This window comes from Ambystoma mexicanum, chromosome 12, assembly GCF_040938575.1.
Source record: "Ambystoma mexicanum isolate Mex_15411 chromosome 12, UKY_AmexF1_1, whole genome shotgun sequence".
Classification (NCBI taxonomy): Eukaryota; Metazoa; Chordata; class Amphibia; order Caudata; family Ambystomatidae; genus Ambystoma; species Ambystoma mexicanum.
This window is the reverse complement of record NC_090936.1, coordinates 1188537487-1188558108: the sequence shown is the minus strand read 5'-3', so window position 1 is coordinate 1188558108 and position 20622 is coordinate 1188537487. Positions and strand designations below refer to the sequence as shown.

Genomic DNA, 20622 nt, shown 5'->3' with positions numbered 1-20622 from the left:
AGCAGGAGACCCCAGAACAAAGGCAGACCAAACAGGCTCATGCAGCCAAGCAGGTAGCACGGGGGCAGCAGGAGACTCCAGAATAAAGGCCAACAAACAGGCTGATGAAGCAAGACAGGCAGCCCAGGGACAGCAGAAGAACCCAGAACAAAGGCAATCCAACCAGGCTGATGCAGCCAGATAGGTAGCACATGGGCAGCTGGAGACCCCAGAACAAAGGCCAAGAAACGGGCTGATGCAGCCTGACGGACAGCACAGGGACAGCAGAAGACTCCAGAACAAAGGCAAACCAAACAGGCTGATGCAGCCTGACAGGCAGCACAAGGACAGTTGGAGACCCCAAACAAATTAAAACCCGACAGGTTGATGCAGCACAGAGACAGTAGGAGACCCCAGAACAAAGTCAAACTAAACGGGCTGATGGAGCCAGGCAGGCAGCACAAATACACCAGGAGACCCCACAAGAAAGGCAAACCGGACAACAGCTTGATGCAGCTGGGCATAAAACACCCCAGATCAACATCACACAAGACTCCGGATGAAAAGGCCAGGCAAGTGGAGGCAACCTTTGTGTTTATGCCCTTGCTGCAAAGACATGCAACATTGTGTAAACTGAGGTGTTCTTTGACAATGCTAATCATTTCTAAGTATGCACATCTACAACTATGTATTAATGAAGATTACAGAACTATTTAGCCAATTCTTAGGTCTCTTTGGTCACAGGTGGAAAGCCATGTTGAACGTTTGGTTACTTTGTAGCCCAGGCAACACCCAGTATATCTGCTAGTAGCATGTAAAGGTCACGAGAAGCAATATTAATACGTGTTTGCAAAAGACATACTTAATGCATGATCTGAAGCAATACAAAAAGTGACATAAGCGAACCAAGGAATTTAGCATTTTCGACAAACTTCCAGAGAAGAGATCCAAAAAGAGACATCTAATCAAACAAATTGAGAACATATATATTGTGAGAATAACTAAGCGTGGCGTTTCCATGCCCCATGCGCCGTCCCGAAGGGTCACAACTGCGGATGATGAATGCCAATAGTTCCAACATCGATGATTTTCAGCTACTTTAACGATGTGTAAGTTAGTGAAGTTATGAGAATAAGCTGGTCACTTACGCCGTACACAGCTACTAAAGCCTTAAGCTCTCATCGCGCCACGCTCCAAGGATTTTCAAATTAATAAGGGTACCCGTTTCACACACAAGTGTTCACAGATTTGTACTTGTATTTCGGCTGCCTCTCCAGTGGAATAATATCTATCTGAGTCTTTATTGTGTTTTCAAATAATATAGTATGATTCTGTTTTTGGATTTTGTGCAGAACCTTGAAAAAGCATCATACAGGTGAGAAACACGTGTTGACTAGGTGAAAACAAAGTACAAAGCAATGTTTTTAAACCTTCCATTAAAGGAAAAAATCTTACATTGACTTTAACTTCTGTTTATGTCACTAGTAATGATCGCTTATGCACCCCAGAAGGACATTGTATAAAGAGGAATTCATGATCGGTGGTTTAAACTGGCATCAACAAAAGACCACACAGCAGGGAGCAGAAAGGCAGGGTCCTAAACCTGGGCTTTCATGGTATTATGTTTATTATTGTATTTACTGAGCATGGACCTAGCCTCTAGATGAAATGGAGCCTTCACAGGTCACAGGGGAAGTACACAGCGACCGAAGCAGCTCGCAAGGGGTCAATACAAGGGAGTGGGGAAAAACAGGGGATGGGGAGAGCGTGTAATTTGCCAGCAAGGGATCTACAAGGAACCTCGGGAGGAAACACAGGGGAGAAGATCGACCAGTCTCAAGTTGGGTGGGGAGTGGAGGGTCTATGGACCTAGGTGTAAGGTAGCAGTCAATCCTTGAAGAGGTTTAAGCTAAAACTTTTGAAGGAGAGTGTTATAATGTCTCTTGGGTGGAATTCTACTACCTGTAGAATTCCACCCATCCTATTATGTCATGTTTTCTTATGTTACTCTGTTAATGTTCTACATTCCAGAAAGACGGTTGAGACTTATCTGGAGAGCTGTAAGGTAGGCTTGATACTGCTGGGCTGAGGCTGGTTGCCAATAAAGAAGCTTTACCTACTGCCTGCCTGCTTCTTTTCTACAGAGAGCTCAGAGCACGCTGGGCCTATTCCTACAGCAGAAGTGTGGTGGTGTTGCGTTTCAACACTTTAATTTCTACTTCTCTATTGTGTAGAGAATACTTAAAAGCAAACAAGGGTTACAGTTGCCTGCTGCATTTGAAACATGAGAAATCTTTACCACGGAACACAGGGCCTTCACTCCATCTATAGATCGACATTTCTGAATCCATGACCAATGGGAAGGTTTTACCCGAGAGTCGAGTGAAGTGGAGGACGTTGCATCTTCAACAAGCTCGGCTTCGAGGAATTCAAGAGCTCTGATCCGAATGACCATGGACCTCACGCAGCTCTTAAGCCCACTCTGGAACAGCCTCCCTGACACTCTAAAACTTGAGGAGAACCCTCTCTGGTTCCGGAAGCACCTCAAGACCTTCCTCTCTGGTTCTGCCTCTCTCCCCCTCTGCCCTGCTGACCAGCTCTCTTGGCATTTTGCACCTGGCCACCCTCTGTCCCCTGGGCCCAGGTACCTGCTCACCCTGCCGCTCTCCTGCACTGCCTCCTGGCCACCCCATGCACTGGTGGACTGTATCTGTACCCATACAGCCCCCCCCACCTTTTTCTGCACTTATCAGACTTACCCAGTCTGCTGCCATAAACACAGCACTTGCCACTTGCTGGCTGCACTACCACTGTTTATTGCCTCCATTTTCTATTTATTATTTATTTAGTAATTTATTTTTTCATCTGCTCTGCACTTTCCACTCTCCCCCTTCTATTCACGTTTTCCCTTTTCCCTTTCCCATGCACTTGCACGGTCTCAATGTTACTGGGCCTAGTAAGATCGTTGTTGTTTTTGTGTTGTCCCCTGATCCCCTCCCTTGCCTAGTCGCTCTCTGAAACACTTGCGTACAAGCGCGATACAAATAAAATATATCATATCACCCTCCTCCATCTCCGTCTCAAAGGCACTTACACACATACAAAAGGACCACGTTCTAATGGAACTGGGGAGCAGAGGAGCATCCAGGGCCCCTCGAAGGTCAGCTCAAGCAAACCGTCCACACCAAGTTCCCCTCAAACATACTCGACTTTAACAGTCACAGAGGATTAGCTTGTATTCTACGGCCTCAGTTGTTTTTCCTCTGGTGGCATAGTTGTATAGTTTAAATCCTGCTTTAATATCTTTGCTATAATTTCGCCAAGCACAGATCTCGCCTCTGGCATAGATTTGGGTTGCAGCCATAGGCCTTTGGTCATAGCCAGTTCTACTAACTAGTGCAACATTGGCAGTGGCTACGGCAGAAGGCCATGGAGAAGATACAGAACAAAAAACAATACAACTTTAGTGGAAAATAAAATAATTGGTTAAGTGTCAGAGTTAAGATAAACCAAGTTATTGCATCAAAAAAATAATTCTGCGGTTGTTGGAAGTGATGACGAAAACCATAACACAAGAGTCGTCCCATTGCTAAGCCCCTAGGAACATGCATGAGCTCACATGACGGATCAAGAATGAGATCAAAACTATCATGTTAAACATATTCGGGAGTGATGCAGAGTTAGGATTTTTTGATACTTCCTAGACCCGCCAAATTTCATAGGTTTTTTAACTCTCTCAACTTTCTGGACTTTTGTTGCATTAAAGCGGCACCTTCACATCACTTCAACTAAGGTTTTTTCACAGAATTTACAGGGAGTTCTGTGACGAGGACGAGAGGTGGGCTAATGGAGTACTGGGACGAGGGTAGAGAGGTGGGCATAATGGAATGGACCGCTAATGGGGTACTGGGATGAGGAAGAGGGAGGTGCGAGCAATGCCATGGATTACTAGTGGGCTACTGGAGGAGGAAGGGGATGTTGGGATAATGCAATAGATTATTATTGGGGTACTGGGTCGAGGAGCCGGGAGGCTGGGGTAATAAAGTGCTGTGACGTACAAGAGGGCGGTGGATAACAGAATGGTTTACTAATGGGGTTCTGTGACAAGCAAGAGGGAGGTGGTGCTAATGTAATGGATTACTATTGGGGTACTGGGAAGAGGATGAAGTAGGGGGAATGGAGAGATCTTCATTGTTAGATCATAGGACAACGCTAGCCAATCAAAACACCAGCTCTTGAAAACCTGCATCGGCAACACTCGCGCTTCTGTTCAACACTTTGTTCAATGTCATTAACCAATATAATGCTTTTAAAGCTAATCCACCATTCCCAAAAAGTAAAAGCCCCCCTCATACATCCCTCCCACACATTTTAGGTCTGTTTACGAAGCAATTCAGGCATTTTCTTTTAGAAGACAAAAACAGGGATTGCTACCTAAATACACTCTTCTCCCTACTAGGATTTACTGAGCTTGCCACATGTCTCTATTTCATATTTGTAAAGTATTTACTCTTTTTCCACTCAAACAGAAACAGGCTTTAAAAACATTAACTATCCACAGGTCTCAAACCTTCACAAATCTTCCTGCATTGCCCTACCCACATACCCCCAAGCCTCAAAGCTACCCTAATCCCTCCACATGCATCACTGTAGGGCCGTTTAAAAAAAAAGAATCTAGATGCGAATTTCGATTTTCAAAATGGCGGCTTTTCCGAAATGGACCCAGCAATGCATCGTGGGAGAGAAAACTAACTTTTTGAGTGCACCTCCAATTTAAAAAAGATGACTGGTCGGACTGATGCCAAACCAACAGCGGATTTCTTTCGAGGGCTTTGTCACCAACTTGTTTCCTATTTGGTGAAAATCTGCCCAGCAGTTTGAGCTGTGTGCGTGATCAAAAGTTGCACATTTTCTCTACGGGAAAACCAATGCAAAATGTGGAGAAAAACCCACCTTTTGGACTCTTTATCTCTTTTGAACCATAATACAGATTTGTATGGATCCTTCCAGTTTCAGGGGACCTAGGCCAGACATCCCATTTTGAAAAGATCAGCGCTGATCTGCCCTACGGTTCAAAGGTGATTAAACATGGAATTTCATTTTTTATGGATAAGTTTCACTTTCAATGTAGGGAGACTATTGTTACCCTACAATATATGCTTATTTTGCAGGGTTGGAGATGTAGACTCTAGTTATGGTTAGGTTGCGCCCCTTCAGGAAGAGCACTTTTTGGGTGGCTTCTAACTTTCCCCAAAAATTAGGGGAAATTGATGTCATTTCATTTCCTCAAGGGATCTGAGGGGTGGGGGCAACATTTTTTAACCCTTGATTGACCAACATAGAAAAATATTTGTTGCACCTACTTTTCACCAAAACGTGCACGCGGAGCGGCCTGGTCCCAAAAAGGATGCTTTTGCAAATAGGGTGTTCATCTGTTTGGGAGATTTTAAAAACAGTAGGTACAAAATGAGCGATATCTCTGGCTGGTCCCCAGACTCACTTTCTGACTCGATGTCCACTCGCGCTTCCAGCCAAGGATTTCTGGCACTGTTGCCTTCAGGAGAGGATCTCAGTGGCTGCAGAGTCCCTGCCGGGTCTCTCCCCGTGATAGTGGACTAGATTTGCAGACACCTCTGGGACCCCAGCGATTTGAAGCTAGATCTCCAGATCTTTGCAAGGATCATGGCAGCGTGGGGCATTCTACGGCACCATTGGAGTCCAGGCTCAATGCTCAGTTGCCGTGATTTTTCAATTGGCGGCTGGGCCCTTTCGTTATAGCGAGCGTTTCTCCGCTCCTAGGGTCCGGAGAGACTACGCAATCCTCTGTTCTTCATGATAGGGAGGGTGCTTGCAAAGTCGAGGACACAGTGGGTTTCACTGTTGCCGACAACACTCTGCTGGACGACGCAAGCCTTTATTCTGGAACTTTCCTCTGATTTGCCAATCCAGAGATTTCTGACATAAGTCCTGGACAGGTTGTTGTTCCACACAGCGTGGAACATTGCAGAGCACATTGGAGTGTCCCAGTCTATTTAGCTTCCGCTGCTGGTTTCAGACACAAGGGCTCACCCTACTTCCAGGATTTGCCAAGCAGCCATTTTCTCATGGTGTCATTGCTGTGTGGAAAAGGATTGCAGTATGTGAGAAACCCGAAATTATTCTCACTCCTACTTCCCTTGAATCCTCTACGCAGGTGTCAATGGGAAGGCCATCACTTTTTGATCCTGACCCTGGGGGCCAAGGATCACCTGGATGGAGCGTCCTTGAGGACTGAGAGTGGAATGCCCTTTGGGCGAGACATGGTATCCCCTTTTCCCCTCTTTACCTAGTGAAGACCAACATAACCCTCTCCCAACATTTATGGGCTATTTTAAGCCTGTTCCCCTCAATCTGCCACATGTACACGTGCCAGTACTGGGACGAAGAAGAGACCATCAAGAGCAGTTAAGATGACCTCTTTACACCACTTTGGTACTGGGATGAGGAAGATGCCTACTAAGAGTTGTGAGGGTCAGGCATGTCCCTCTGATAGTGGTCAGTCAGGACTAATGAGTCAGCCGCACCTGCAGACTGGAAATCAAGCTTCCAGAGGAAGAGAGAAGGACGGTGAGACAGGGAGCAAAGTGTGAAGAGGCATCCGTGGCAAGACACTCAGCTGACTTATGGGACCCGCAGCAAGTGAGCTGTGTGACTTACCCAAGCCTGGGAGCTTCCAGACACCTTAGAGTGCAGCGGGAGCTGCCCTGAACCCAGAGCAGAGAGGACACTGCCCACAGACCGACCAAGGCACTGGAGCTGCCAGTGTGTGGAGAGAAGCACAAGGCCAGTGAATGGAGCTGAAGCCGGTAATGTACAGAAGGCCGGTGAGTGTCAGGAGGGCAGAGAGGCTTCGGGGCACTCCAACAAGAACGCAAAGGAACTCTGGTCTACAGTATACAAAACAACAATGTGGTTACTTTGAACAATTAAATGCTCATTGAATACCGAGCTAAAGAAAACCTTTACCTTGAACGAAAGGTTTATTGATTACCGACCAAAAGAGACAAATATTGAAATAAAAAGGTGCAAATCAAATCACGAACTGAATAGAACTTTAAAATGTTGAACAATTAAAGTGCACATTTGAAGGCAGTGCACCTTTTGTGAGTGAATGCAGAGTGACAAGACCACAGATTGGCAAGGGGGTGAGGAACACATGGTGGCAGGGCCACAAGGCTAATAAGGAGAAGACAAGGAAGTGCCAGGTTATCCCAGAAGCCAAGAGGCCAATAAAAGGAGCCAAGTGAAGGTGACTTGGTGCACAGGAGCCAGTGCAAAGTAAACCCGTGCGTGTGTGTGTTCCAAGGAGTCCTGGGCCCCTGGTTGCATGACCTGTAATGGGTGGACTGTGTGGTTTAACAACTGCGCCTACACCAGAGAGCCCTGCATGGTAAACGATAAGAACTCTGAACAACCGCCTTCGGAAACCACTGCATCCAAGCTGGCAAAGTGAGCCAGAAAGGAGGTCAGGTTGACCTGGTGTTTGGTTAAGACTTTTTCCTTATGAGAGACTATAACAAGGTGGCAGAATTGAAGTCTTGGGGAGGGGAACCCCTGAGGCTTACAAGAACCACCTTTGCCGTCTTGAGAGCAGCGTCTCAAGACCCCTTTTGCTTTTGGATTGCGTTACTTAAACTTTGGGGAAGGGAACCCCAAGGATTGGTTCGGAACTGTGCCGCCCTGAACTGGGAGAAGGTCACCTTTGAGACTTTTCCATGGAACTTTCTTGTACTTGGGGAAGGGGAGCTGAAAGTAAGCTGTGAGGTGAAAGAAGTTTGTAACTTTAAGTTGAACACTATTTCCTTCGACTGGGACATCCCTACACATTGGTTAACTGTAGTTGTGAGGGCATGGATAGGGTTTGGACATGGACAGACTTTGAAGTTGAACTCTTTGACTTAGGCTTTCCTTAAGCAACAGGTGATTGTTTTTGCTGCTCGTTTCTGGAGGGGCACCATGGTGTATTAAGCTTACTGCTTAGGTGGCAGGGTGGAGCAAACCATGAGATTGTCAGACTGGGGTGGGTAGTCTATTAAGAGTTCAATATTAAGCCGATTGAGAAGGTTGCACTATTAATGGCGGGTATGCTTGAACGAAGCATAATATACCCGCGTGTGTGTCTCGTCATAGACTACATATTCTGCATACAAAGTGCTATAAGGGAGTATTACAGACATGGAGGTGAGTATTATCCCACCCTAGGCACAACTAATGTCAAGTCACTTTATTCTGTATAGTGCTGTTATTTCTACCGCCAATTGCCTTAACATTAGTCCCTTCATAGGTGAAGAACTCAAGCCGTCCCGAGTTGCGATCAGGGGGAGCATCGCCTGTGACTGGAGAGAACTTGTGGGTACTCAGATGGCCATGCTGGACTTTTCCTTGGCAACATTTGTACTGCCTTTTTGCTCGTTTGGTTCTGCCTGGTGTAGAAAGAGGCCAGAGGTTTTGCTTTCCTCAGCACGGGATTTGATTATGAGGCAATGATTTTATGTTAGCACAATATTTCCAATGTATGTGAAACTACAATAAAAAACCTATGGGTTGCTGGGAAATGTAGTTTCTGTTGGTAAGATTTGGTTGCTGCTAAAAGTTTGAGAAAAGAAAGTGGAGCATAATACTCACCCCTGTCTTTAATAGCATTAGAACTCCCTTATTCTTCATATGGGGAATCTATACTAATTTCAGATTTAATGGAAAAGCTCTAGCATACCACACAACTACGAGTTACCATGTATATAGTTCACACCACACAAATTTGTCTTTTGGCACTCCCAAAAAGGGCTGGTCTTTCCCAGATGAAATGATACACGTTTAATAAACCTAGGAAAAATGAAAGGCTCGGGCAGAGCCGGAAGTTAAAGGGAATCTGTAGTAGGCACACTAACCCACTGAGCTATGTAACAAGCTTGCGAAATTGAACTAGTATTCAAAGTGGAGGAGGAGACTGGGAGCTCTGGGGCATCCAAAAGGACGGATTAGAAGGCCGACAGTCAAGTAGCCTGGGCTTGAAATAAGTCAAAAAAGCACTTGCAAATTGCTTACTTGCAGCGGGATGCCAGTAAGCAATGTGTGATATAAGGCATTAGAAACTAATAGCCGGTGCTGTAAAATAGGTCCAGGGGCCCAACCCCAGACAGACAGCAGCGGCACACATTAGGCACTGTGATTTGCGCACCACTGTCATTCAAAAAAGTGAGCACATGCCCCAGACTCTTCACATGGGCCAAACATACAGAGCACTGATAGTGACATTCTGTGCTCACTAACATTCTGTTTGTAGGAACTATATTAACCAGATGACAGGCTAAACGCCATCACTGTGCAAGGACTCAAACACAAACCAACTACCAACCAGTGACCTAGCAAAGCATATCATGGTCACTCAAATGAGAGATTTGACCTTTGAACTTCTATCTGGAGTTGTACGTTTTCATATGCCTATCACCTTACATTACAAAACCCGTGCTTTGCCAAACCGCTAATCTATTGCACAAATGCACGTTTGCAGGAACACTAAATGAGAAATGGCGTAGACATTTTATTTCTGTAAAATACAGGCTAGATATTTTTCGGTGCAAGGGAAGGCTTGGGGGTTGTGGATGTCCCGGGGTCAGTTTGCTGGAATGAATGGGCTTCTAGTGTTTTCCTGGACAGTCATCTCTGTCGGTGAACGACGACTGGGCCCTGCAGGCGCAACGATGCTGCCGAGGCCAAGGGCGCATCTCCAGGTCATGGAACCATTGACTTCCGCTCGGAGCTTTTAACAAAATCATTGCAGAAGAAGCTCAAGTACTTTCCATGGCAACAGCATCCAAATGTTGATATGACAGCAGACAGAAGATGGTCATTTCCAAAGGAACGACTAATGTGAAGAGTGGCCACCGTTTGAATTCCACTCAATGCTGAGAGGGCAATAATGTTAGTTGGTCCACTCCAGAACTCTCCTGCGCTAGAGAGTAACCAAATCTAAAAATGAGAATCTGTTAACCCTTCCAGAAAACTGTGTGAACACTAGTTTGCCTGATAATGTTAATGTTAATGTTAAAGGTCATTTGTACCGCGCACTATCACCACCGGAGTGGTCCCCTGGCGCTCTGGCGGCTCTGAAAGAGGGGGGGATGGTGGGTTAGTGGGTGGAGGCTGGAAAAGTGCAAGATTGCAGTGATGTGCTGTTGGCAGCCTCAGCCCGGTGGTTCCGTCGGCTGGGCCTGGGGTGTATGCGGCCGGTAGTCGTCGTGTGCTGATGTGCGAGTCTATGTGTTTTTTTGTTTTGTTGTTGCAGTGTAGTGAAGTTCGTGCGGTTTGCTGCGCTAGAGGTTTGTGGTTGTGTTTGGTTTGGAGTTTGAGAGGTGTATGCAGAGAAGGAAATAGTTAATGGTATTCGTTAGTCATCTCTATCCTGGACTGAAACCGGTTGGGCTCGTGTAATCTTACCCGACGGGATGCTTGTACACCCTGAGCCTCAGGAGGTAACGTGCCCGATTTTCCATTCGAGGCCGTTTGAGGATCTAGCTGTCCCCTCCGCCCGCTCCCTTAATAACCTTGCAAGCTCCTCCCCCCCTCCACATGACTAGCGCCGCTGCTATTGTCCATACACCCGGTTGTGTGGTGATTGGTGGTATCTTGTCTGTTCCACAGCCTCGTGGGACCTAGTTGTGGCTGTGAGGGCGGTGGGGGATGGTAAGGGTTGGCTGGAGTAGTTGTATCCGTTTCTCTGGGTCTCGCGGGTGGACCCCTGTGTCCAGCGTCAGCCCTGCTGGTGCCCAGGGTACTTCTGTCGGTTCTAGCGGTTTGTCACTGTCCTTTTTTGATGATTCGTTTGTCTTATTGTTGTTTCGGTTTTAGTCTCCGGTGTTGAAGAGGTAGGTTTTTAGTAATTTTCTGAATTTAAGGTGGTCTTTGGTGTTCCTTATCAATTTTGGGATGTTGTTCCAGGTTTTCGCGGCTAAGTGGTAGAAAGCGGTGCCTCCGAGTTTCTTCTTGATGTAAGGTTTTTGTTCCAGTGATAAGGACAACAGCCACGCTCCATTGGGAGTGTACTGCTGAAAAACCATCTCTACACAACATCTAGACAATGGCTAAAGACTTGGTTGAGACTCTCCCAGGGGCCACCCACCAAAGAACAAGTCAATGGGCTGTGTTCGTGCTGGTAGAGAGTTTCCCAGACCCCCCTCTGTTTTGCATACCAGGTAACTTTGGGTCTCACCCTAAGTTACCAGGAGACTCCAGACGTGGACCCCTTGCTCACTGCTCTTAGAGAGGCACAGCTTCACCTCACCGATGATGCCCAACTAGGCTGAAACAGGTGTATGGGGTTGCTGTGGTACCCTTGTTCAGAGGAGAATTGCCTAGCATTTCGGTGCTAACTGCCCCAGGTCAGGACAAAGAGTGATATGTGGGGATATTTCTTCTCTGTGAAAAGAGCAGTGAGCTAAAGACTTGGTTGAGACTCTCCCAGGGGCCGTCAACCCAAGAACAAGTCAATGGGCTGTGTTCGTGCTGGTAGAGAGTTTCCCAGACCCCCCTCTGTTATCTAGACAATGGTGTTTTCACACTTTGAAGAATTGGGTTTTCACCCAGGAATACACAATTTGGTATAAGGGGTGGTTAGGGATGCTTTCGGTTTTAGAGACGACACTGGGGTGCTTTCCCTCATCAGGGTGCAGTTCCAAATAGTATTTGCCTCTGTCAATAATTAAATAAATATACGTATTTTTAAAGAACCTTTTCTGGAGGGATTTTGCAGATTTTGAGATAGATTTGATTATTTGTTAATTATTTTTGTATCATAATTCGGAGAATTTCGATTTTTGCTCAACATTTCCCAAACTGTATTCATCTCACACTTGTCCCTCATGATTTCCCCTCTCTCTACCCAGAGCAGTCTTCCCAGAAAGTCCTCCACTGTGGTTGTATCAAAGAATGTGAGTGTCTATTACTGTCACATTTCTGCATCTCCGCCCCTAGGTGGCGCTGTCTGCAGATCTGCAGGATGTTTTCTACCATCTTCAGAGCTGACCCTAAATCATTATTTAATATTTCCTTTCACAAATCTGTACATCTAAAAACATGGACTTCAATTCCCATAATGCACATTGTGGCAGTTCTCATTTGCTGGTTTTTCCTATGTATCCGTCTTGGAACCACAATCCCTAGAAGCCCTAGGGATCAGTGCTGCTTTCACTTTCCCAGGACCACAGAGGGAGGAGGAAGATTACCTTCAGGTGTGCTGATCCAGGTGCAGGTTCAGCTCAGGGCACGGCAGTATTTAAGCAGCTGCCTGCATGGAGTTCGCTCCCAGCCCTTAGTGCCTTGATCCTCGGAATGTTGCGGTTTTCTGTTCCAGTGCCTTGTGCTCCCTTCCATCTGTTAAATCTGTGCTTTGGAAGTAGCCGACAGGTAAGCAGCAAGACCGGGCCAGAGATGCCGTCATTAGTGTCCCCAGCTGGCATCTCAACAATAGGCATGTTCACCCTATGGCAGCTCAGATAAATCCACCAGAGTTACTCCAATCAGCGGCTTGTTCCTTACACGGCAGCAGGCAAGAGATGAACGTAGAAGACGGTGGAGGTGTCCTAGGTCCTGCTCATGCATCTGCTTCGCTACCGGGGCCCGGACAGCCATTACGCTACCCGCTCTTTCCCAGGTGTCTGCATGCTGAGGCCCCATTGGCTGGACCAGCAAGGGCATAGAGGTGAATCCGGAGCTGCCGATGGGACCGGCTTCAACTTCTTCCACCACTGGGTAGAGAGTTTCCAGTTTCAGGAGTTCTAGTCACTTTCATTCATTATTGCCATTTAGCCCGATGCGTACCCCGATACTCCACCCGCTGCAGTTCGCCTCCTCACTCTGGTCTACTACAATTCAGGCTTTACAACTTTGGGTTAATACGAAAGGCATAACTTGGTCAACGTAGGTTTCTTTGCTATGATTGAATAAGAAAGGTCTCCCCCTCCCCTGCCCCCCCTTCTCCTGTAGTTTACAGTTGTCAAAACTAGAACCCAAAACTGTGATGGGTGGAAGGTTTTGAATTTGCCTCAATCACTAGCAGTGATCAGGACAACTTCCACATCGCTGCCGTGGGACCCTTGCTTGCCGCGCAACAGGAAACCAAGCTTCACCTCACTGATGTGGCCCAACAAGAGCAACACAAGCCTGGGCAGAGGGCATGTGGTGGGGGCGTGGCCTAGCACTTCTTCCAGTGGTGACGGAACCAATCCTGATTTGCTGATCTCGTTGGCCCCCTTAAGCGAGGGTTTGCCCAGTCATGGATCCCACGTCCGCTGCACCATAGGGGAGGCCCAACACAGCTGAAACATGTCTAGGGGCCCTGGTCTAATGGTTCAGGCTGGACTCCTCCCATTGGTGGTAGTGGCAGGTTGATTTGCATATGGATCGCCCCATTCAGCAATGGTGCTGATGAGCTAAAATAAAATCGCTCTGGAGACGATTAGCCATCAGAGCACTGCCATTGGTTAAGATTAATTAAAAAAATCTTCGACTCATTTTTTGGTACTAGTTTATAGCTGTCTGACATTTATATCTGCGCACCCCCTACTGGGGCTACGTGCATGCACTAGACATGGTATGGGCAAGCATGCTAGGCCACATCTTCACATTTGATGGAGGGACAGTTGCCCGAATGTTTATAGCTGTCTAACAGCACCTAGAGTAAAACAAAATTTAAAAAGAAATCAAACTGGTTTTGGGAAGTGAGATAAAGGGGCAATGGCGGCAGTGGAGGGCAGGAGGAATGGGAAATCTGTTTTAATTCATTTAAGAATTTCCTCTGAATTTATTGCAGAAGCTCTTAAAATGTATTCAAAGCCAATTATTTTTTTTTAAAGGCCCAGTGAAGCAATGGGCAAATTGGGCAGTGGAGTGCAGACAGGGAGAGTGAGATATGGTAGGAGTAACGGTGATGCAGAAAAGGAGGCGTTGGAGAAAAGTCAGAAACTTGACCAAGAGGATGTTTAAGAAAAAAAGAATTAGAGGCTGGACTTTGCTCCAAACGAGCTAAAGGTCAGGACTATTCCAAGTCTTAAAGGGCTTGCTTTAGGAAGACTTCCCTTAAGAAACTATTTTTAGGGAAACCAGATTAGCACAAGGCTTAGAACCCACCCCCAGTGGTCTCACCAGTAGCTCCTCTTCACCACGCGGGCATCGCCAACTTCGCAAGCTCCTGAAAACCCCTCTCTTTTGAGCTGGATTGTCTCCGAACAGTTCCCCAGACTTACTTGCTCATTTAGTTTGCTTAGTACTTAGATGCCCTTGGGCTGTAGTCTGCACTCTATAAATGTTATGCCATCCTACCTGTAGCCACCTGGTGCCGGGTAAGTTTGGAGTCTCCCTTCAGTTAATATTAACCTATATATAGACCAGAGGTTTTTGACTATATCAGGGTCTGGCTATAGGACAGTTAACGGTCAGAGAAATGGTGTGGGGTGGGGGTCTTCTCGGAAGGGCAGCTAAGGCCAAGGTATGTGCTATGGGCGAGATTGTGTTAACAGCAGTGCAATCCAGAGACACATCACCTGACCAGCAGTTCTCTGTTGCTAGTATGTAGCATTTGAAATGCCAATACAAATTACCACTAAAATAAATTAAAAAGAGACAATATATTTTTCCCCTCTAAAAATAAACCATGTATTATTTCAAATATGTTGTACCTTAGTGATAAACTAGTTAGAAGAGACACAAATACCTAAGATGGAAAAATATCCTCGCCACCACCTCCTAACGTCCATATTGTTAGGTTGGAGTTACCCTCAAAACCTCAAGTGTCCACCTACCGGGCTCTCCTTCAGCTGATGTCCCTCCCCATTGGGTAGCGATGACCTTCGCCTCGTGGAGGAGTTCTTGCTTGGCGTGGCCACGGCCCCACTTTTCTTCTTCACAAACATCACCTCGCAGCACGCCTGGTCCTCGTTGTGTGTGCTCTTGCCCGCGTTGATCACTCTAGAAATTAAACCAGACACAAGGTGTTAATGCCCGGCTGCTTCAGCATTGCCCGACCATGGGCTCAGAAAATCACCAGGATGTACCGGTGGGCGGTTTCTCAACATATGCATTTGTGGCCCTTGGCTCACAGTCACCGTCATTGTCCCATTAAGAATAAGGAAAACGGTCTACCAATAACATGCATTTCCCATGGTCAATACCAAACATTTAAATTCTAGAATTTCAATGGGAATGCTGATGGATTTATTTGGGCAAACAAGTGATGTTTCAACCTAGATTTCTGAAACACATGCACAAAAATGACATATGTAATCAATGATATATGATGTATGTCATTTATAACACGCCTATACGCAAGTGTTTCTAGGCGCGACAAGAGAGGAGACAGATGGAGGACAAAACAAACAATCTTACTAAGCCTTGTGTTATTCAGATCGTTCAAATGCGAGATGCAAAAGTGCATAGGGGGCGGGAGAGTGAAATGGCAAGGGGAGGGGGGGAAGTGCAGCTAGGGCAGCGCGGCTCTGGGTAAGTGCAAGGAGGCAGGGGAATTTAGGTCTCCAGATAAAGCCCATCAGTGTGCCGGTCGTGGGGAGCCTGGTATCGGTGAGACTCTGAGGGTAGCCAGGCAATCAGCACAGCAGAAAGGTCGGTCAACAAGGGAGAGAGGGAGGGAGACAGAAAGAGAGAGGGAGGGAGAGCAGAAGCGAAAGGGAAGGTCTTGAGCTACTTCCGGAACGTCAGGTGGGACAGCCATGAGAACTTGTTGTAATCCTTTGTGAGCTAGAAACCCCCCATCATTTCTTCTGCTCTAGTGGTAAAAGACAAACCCTGGTGAGGCAATGTCCAAGACACTTTCACTGGGAACATTACGCAGCCCCAAACCAAAATTACCATCAAGCGCACCCACACAACAGCAGCCCTGCCACTGTCCCCTCAACATGAAACACCAACAAACACCCCCCTCTTCCAATTCCAACCTATCTCAGTCACCATAATCAAGGGTCTCAAACCGTCCTGATGCAAATGGGACATCTGTCCAGCATCACTCTTAAAAGACTGCCCAAAACCCCTGCTTCCACTTTTCGCTGCCATCACCAATTCCCCCTTTGCCACATGCTCTGTCCCTACCACGCTTAAGGAAGCTTGGATCTCCCCTGTACTTAAAAAATCTTCCCTAGGCCCAACGATTCCCACCAACTACCGGACTATAACTATTGTCCCCTTCCTTCTGAAAATTCGAGTGGCCTACCTCCAAATTCGAGACTTCCCCGAATCCTACCACATTCTAGACACTTGGCAATCAGGCTTCCGCCCTAGACATGGAACTGAGACGGCCCGCTTGGACCTAAAAAAAACTAGATGATGCAAGCAATGCTGCAAAGCTCTCACTCCTCCTTCACCTCTCAGCGGCATTCGACGTGGTCGAACACCAGAGACTTTGCCTCCATCTCACAGCCTTTGCCCACTTCTCACCCGACGTGGCCAAATGGTCTTCATCCTTCCTATCAAACAGACCTTCCAGAGTCTTTGAGGGCATTGTGGTGGCCCCCCCACACCGATCTCCTGTGGAGTCCTCCCCCAAGGCTCTTGTGTCTCACCCACCCTTTACAATATCTACAACAAAGCACCGTGAGGGGTCAGTAATGCGAGGCAGACAATGCTTGTAGTTTCCTCATTATTTGACATTTTATTTCAGAGAAGAAGTGCAAATAAAAACTTTGCCTACTCTACCAGGAAGTTCCCTACCTTGTCTAGGATCTAAGGGAAAACCTAGCATATGCAAAACTGGCCCTCACTCTAAACAGATCAAAACAAAACTTAAAAATAAACATAAAACATAAAAGATTACCAAATAACTAGTGTCTAGGATGACTTTTACTTGTCCCGAGTAGATCACGTTCCACCAGGAATGTCCAAAGTCAATTTCATTTAAGGAAAAATAAAGTTCTAAGTCAGTTCAGGAAAAGTTCCAAAGAAACAAAAGTTTACCCAAACAAAAATCCACTGGTAACAAACAGTTCCTTCTATGCGAGTGTGAACTATGCTGGTTACAGTTGCCAGCAAGGTATTTTAAGTGAGTTGGAGTTTCACTCACCGGCTCTGAAATCAAAGGTTGCGGGCGGCTTCCACTTCCCGTCCTTCTGACTTCTGCTACGGCTACTACAGGCGCTCTTGGGACCCACACCCCTCCACAGTACGGGTGCCTCTGATCCGGCCTCGTTAAGGGAGAGTCTCCCTATCTCCTGCTTCCCTCGGCTTGCTTCTGCACACGGGCCTTGGGCAAAGGCACAGTTTAATGTCTGCATTCTATGGGAATCCTGAAGGTGTCTCCCTGGCTAGTACCCGGGGATCTGACGTCCAGGTGGCCAGGAAACGGCCATTGCTATTGGATCCAGTTCCTGGGGTGGGCCAGTGAAGGAGGATCACCTAGATGGGGGGTTCTCGGGGAGTGGAACTGGGACACGGATGGGTGAGACAGTTAAGACTGAAAGTACACTGCAGCAGATGTCAACGGTACACAGAGCATGTCGACGCTGATAAGTGGGAGCAAGGGAAACTCCTGCTACCGTGGTACGGGCCTTGACTCCAGTTGCAAGGAAAGCCAAGCGGTTCAGCACAGCCTGTAAATTGAAGGGGGAGCCGATAAGAGCCGGGCTGTGGTGAATGAAAGACGCAAAGTGGCAAGTTGAACCAAGTTCCAAGAACTGTAAAAGAGTTGAGGGGAGACCAGCTGCAGAGGGAAACGGCACCACGTGGGTGCTAACTTGAGAGACTCTGGTCGGTCCCAGTCTGAGTAAAACTACAAATACAAGAAGGCCATAAGAGAGCCGACAAAATAAAGTGGTCATACAGGAGGTTAAGCAAAAACCCATAGTCTAAAGCTTTTGACTTAAGAACTGTGAGAAAGCAAGGGAAGTGAATCCAGCAAACATTTGTGAATGTGAAGTTGGCAAGAGTAATGCTGATGAGAAGGGGGCAGGTCTAAAGTCCCAAGAAACAGTGTGTTAGCAAGGTTGAACCCGGCCGAGGGATGTCCACTGGAACTGTTCAAAAAAACATTAAAATTTGTGAAGGGAGGAAGGAAAAGCCATAGTGAACCCGGTGGAGGGAGGCTGAGAGTAAAGAGGGTTCAGCGCCCAGTAGAGGGGGACCCAAGGGTGAATAATCCTCACCCTAAGTGAAAGCAGGAACCAACTTTCATTTGTTGAAGAAGCTTTTGTTTTGTTGTTTGAATACATCAGGCCCTTGAAGGCAAGAGACTCAAGTGGAATGAGACTTGGCCATCGAGGCTCCTGATAAACTGGAACAGAACTGTCGGCTCATGTTAAAGCTCGAGTGCGTGCTGTGCTACAGGATCACGCCTTGCCCTGTGCTCAAAACCTGGGGAAGGGAGACCCAAGCTACTGCATCCTGACATATTATTTGTGAACACTTCTTTCTTTTCTTGAAAAGCATCCCACACCCTTTTTGTATTAGTTGTAAGGTTTGGCAATAGGTTTCTTAGCACAGGCCCTTATTTTCATTTGATGGTCGACGCTTGCTCCCATCTTAAACTTAGGTTTAGTTTAGGTGTTTTTCCACCCTGCAAACATTGTTCAATAAACACCCTTGAACTTTGATCACTTGTGTCGGTCTTTACTGTTGCCACCACGAGTTCCTTACAATTCACTGCAAGGAGGCGCACCTGGAAAGACTGTCAGTTTCTCCCGGTCTCTTCCAATGCAGCCACAGCCAAACAGGGTTTGTGAGCACAGGACCAACTCTGAGCGCTCCGTCGTCCCTTCTGTGGTCACACTTCCTGGTGAACTACCAGCCTCGTGTCCTGCTGCTTCTTCTGCTGCTGCTGCTGCTGCCGCCAACCTTTCAGCTCCTGCTCCCGCTTCTTTCTGCTGCTTCTTCTGCTGCAGCCTTTTATGTCCCTCAGGTGGGCTAATTGGCTTCCGGTGAATGCCCTTCATATTAATTACCGGACCCTGCCAGAGACTATTAGGCTTGCCTGATTGTTCTTCAACTCTACGTGCCTCTCCAGCACACTTCTTCGTCACACGTCTGATGGATTCTGGGACATGTAGTCCTTTTAAAGGAAATTAGATTCTCTGTTTTAGGCGGGCAAAAAGCCATCAGAAGGGCAGGGTCATTGGGAAAGTTAAAAAAAGGGGTTCCTCCCAATCTTGCTGATATGACTCCCCCTCCCACCCACCATGTGATCCTCCCGCAGTACAACACCCCCAGGGTCGCGACCAGAGAGCACCGGACTTGCCTGGCCACACGAGAAGGGTCCCAGACAGGTTCCTGCAGGGAATCCCATCAGTTTCTCCACAGCACTTATTCGACCTTCTTGACTCCCTTGGCACATTATATATAGACTATGCCGGCGATACTCAAATTCTCATCCCCTTCTCTGGTGACTGCACTCAAGACACTATTAAGGTAAATACCACTTACGAAATCATTCAATCATGGATGCTCTGCATAGCCTTTGCGTGAATGATGGACAAACAGTGCTACTGCTCATCGGCTCCCCAGCCCGCCTCGGCAAACTTGACAACACATTCAAATCCTTCATCATCGATGGGCACAAAATCCTGGCTTCTTCTGCAGTAAAAACGATGGGTGTCTATCTGGATGCCACCTTTAACACTCGCTACTATGCTCATCAATGCTTGTAAACCGTTCCTTTCCACAGAAAATCACCATCGCTCGAGCGCTCATCAGGTCCAAGCTGGACTATTGTAACTCACTACTCTGTCGCCCCACAGATAAAAAAAAAAGTAAAACCACAAGTCATACAGAACAATGCCCTTCGGGCAGCCATGGACCTGGGCAAACTCGCCCATATCTCTGAAGCCAGGAGATCAGCTCACTGGCTTCCGGTCAGAAAGAGAATCAAATTCAAGGCTCTATCACCCACTGTTGCTTATCCAACCATGCGCCGACGTACCTTACTGAAACTGAAAAGACAAACCTCCGCGAGGGCTCAGCGAGCCGCCTACATTGTCTGACTACACCTAGGGGCAGAAACTGAAAAGACAAACCTCCGCGAGGGCTCAGCGAGCCGCCTACATTGTCTGACTACACCTAGGGGCAGAAACTGAAAAGACAAACCTCTGCGAGGGCTCAGCGAGCCGCCTACATTGTCTGACTACACCCAGGGGCAGAAACTGAAAAGACAAACCTCTGCGAGGGCTCAGCGAGCCACCTACATTGTCTGACTACACCCAGGGGCAGAAACTGAAAAGACAAACCTCCGCGAGGGCTCAGCGAGCCGCCTACATTGTCTGACTACACCAAGAGGCAGAAGGCACTAAGACTGAAAAGACAAACCTCCGCGAGAGCTCAGCGAGCCGCCTACAAACATTGTCCAACTACACTAAGGGGCAGAAACTGAAAAGACAAACCTCCGCGAGGGCTCAGTGAGCCACCTACAAACATTGTCTGACTACACCAAGAGGCAGAAGGCTCCAGCTTCCCAGTCTGTGCCTCTGGAACAACTCCCCCCCCCCCCACACACTTGCGGGCAGAACCTTCCTACCTGGTATTCAGAAAGAAACTTAAAACGCACCCCTTCAATCAACGACGGCATTGTTTATATGCTCCCAACCTCAGTATGCAACTAGCGCCTAGATGCCTACAGGC

The 20622-nt window shown here is 47.2% G+C and overlaps 1 protein-coding gene across 1 annotated transcript in view; it reads right to left on the bottom strand.

Annotated features, from left to right (window-relative positions):
• The window catches only part of PPM1H (protein phosphatase, Mg2+/Mn2+ dependent 1H), a 625702-nt gene that overhangs the window by 385118 nt on the left and 219962 nt on the right, over positions 1-20622 (bottom strand). Inside the window, exon 2 of the mRNA XM_069629843.1 lies at positions 14814-14979. Coding sequence (XP_069485944.1) covers positions 14814-14979 — 166 coding nt within the window. The remainder of the gene's footprint in view (positions 1-14813; positions 14980-20622) is intronic.